At 43.4% G+C, this 1,235-nt stretch overlaps 1 protein-coding gene across 1 annotated transcript in view; it reads right to left on the reverse strand.

Moving 5' to 3' along the window:
• LOC101862247 overlaps positions 1-1,235 on the reverse strand; it is a gene marked incomplete in the record, with an annotated part of 51,534 nt that overhangs the window by 7,092 nt on the left and 43,207 nt on the right. Inside the window, 1 exon segment of the mRNA XM_013091475.2 lies at positions 409-555. Coding sequence (XP_012946929.1) covers positions 409-555 — 147 coding nt within the window.

The following is a 1,235-nucleotide window of genomic DNA, read 5'->3' on the forward strand; positions in this document are numbered from 1 at the left end:
ACAGACACGCACACAAACATACACACACACACACACACAAAAACACAAACACACACACACACACACACACACACACACACACACACTATGACAATGTGCAGCCATGCACGGTGGGGCGCATCTGGCTGCATTCTTTACATTTCCATCCCACTATAATACCGCAAAGATCTCTTCTTCCTTTCGGGAGACATTTTTCTAAGAGTATGAGACAATAAAAACCACATAATATTATAACGTACACACGGGGAAGGCGTATTACTATTCAGTGCTAGTGAATGGGTCTGTTCCAGCTATGCTGAAGTTCAAAAGCCAGTTGGGATTAAAATTTTATGTGCGAGACACAGTTTAGTACTGGGGTGAAGAGATGCACAGCGTCGGGGGGGGGGTAGAGACGGAGAGGTGGCTTACCTGCCAGAAGTGCGAAGCAGCAGGAGACACCGTGGTCTTTGTTTTTGTCCGAGCAGCAGTAGTTTTCCATGAAGCTGACAAGGACGGCAAGAAGGTAGAAGAAGACGCCGCCTGCCCACACTCCCCGCACGCCATTCATCCAGTCCGCTGAGGAGAGCAACGCAAAGACAGGTTAAGTAATGATAACTGCAATTGTTGCAAGTTGTTTCAGTTTTAGTAAGAGTTTTACGGCACTTGCTTTAGTTTTAGTAAGAGTTTTACTGCACTTGCAACACAATAAGGTCATATGAGCACCAGAAGATTAGAGGTGTTACAAGAGAGTAGCAAACATAAAAAAGAAGAAGAGGAGATAAGGACGATAGATTTTTGACAGGAAAGTAAGGAGCAAACCACATCAGAGCACCCGCCAACCACTCACAGACAGGTTAATGATAACTGCTATTGTTGTAAGTTGATTCAGTTTTAGTAAGAGTTTTACGGCACTTGCTTTAGTTTTAGTAAGAGTTTGACGGCACTTGCAACACAATAAGGTCATATAAGTGCCGAAGATTAGAGGTGTTACAAGAGAGTAACAAACATAATAAAGAAGGAGGGGAGATAAGGACGATAGATGTTTGATAGGAAAGAAGGAGCAAATCACACCAGAGCACCAGCCAACCACCCGCGGACGGAGACTTCACACTTCTCTTCATTTCTGTTCCACGCAGTACAGTAGTGTCAGCGACGATCTTCATTGACTGAAAATCTTTCTCCCCGACAATAGTAAAACAAATTAGGCCTATATACTGTACTACAGATGAAACCTTTAACGTTTAGTTTTAGTAAGA

This window comes from Aplysia californica, unplaced genomic scaffold, assembly GCF_000002075.1.
Source record: "Aplysia californica isolate F4 #8 unplaced genomic scaffold, AplCal3.0 scaffold00037, whole genome shotgun sequence".
Classification (NCBI taxonomy): Eukaryota; Metazoa; Mollusca; class Gastropoda; order Aplysiida; family Aplysiidae; genus Aplysia; species Aplysia californica.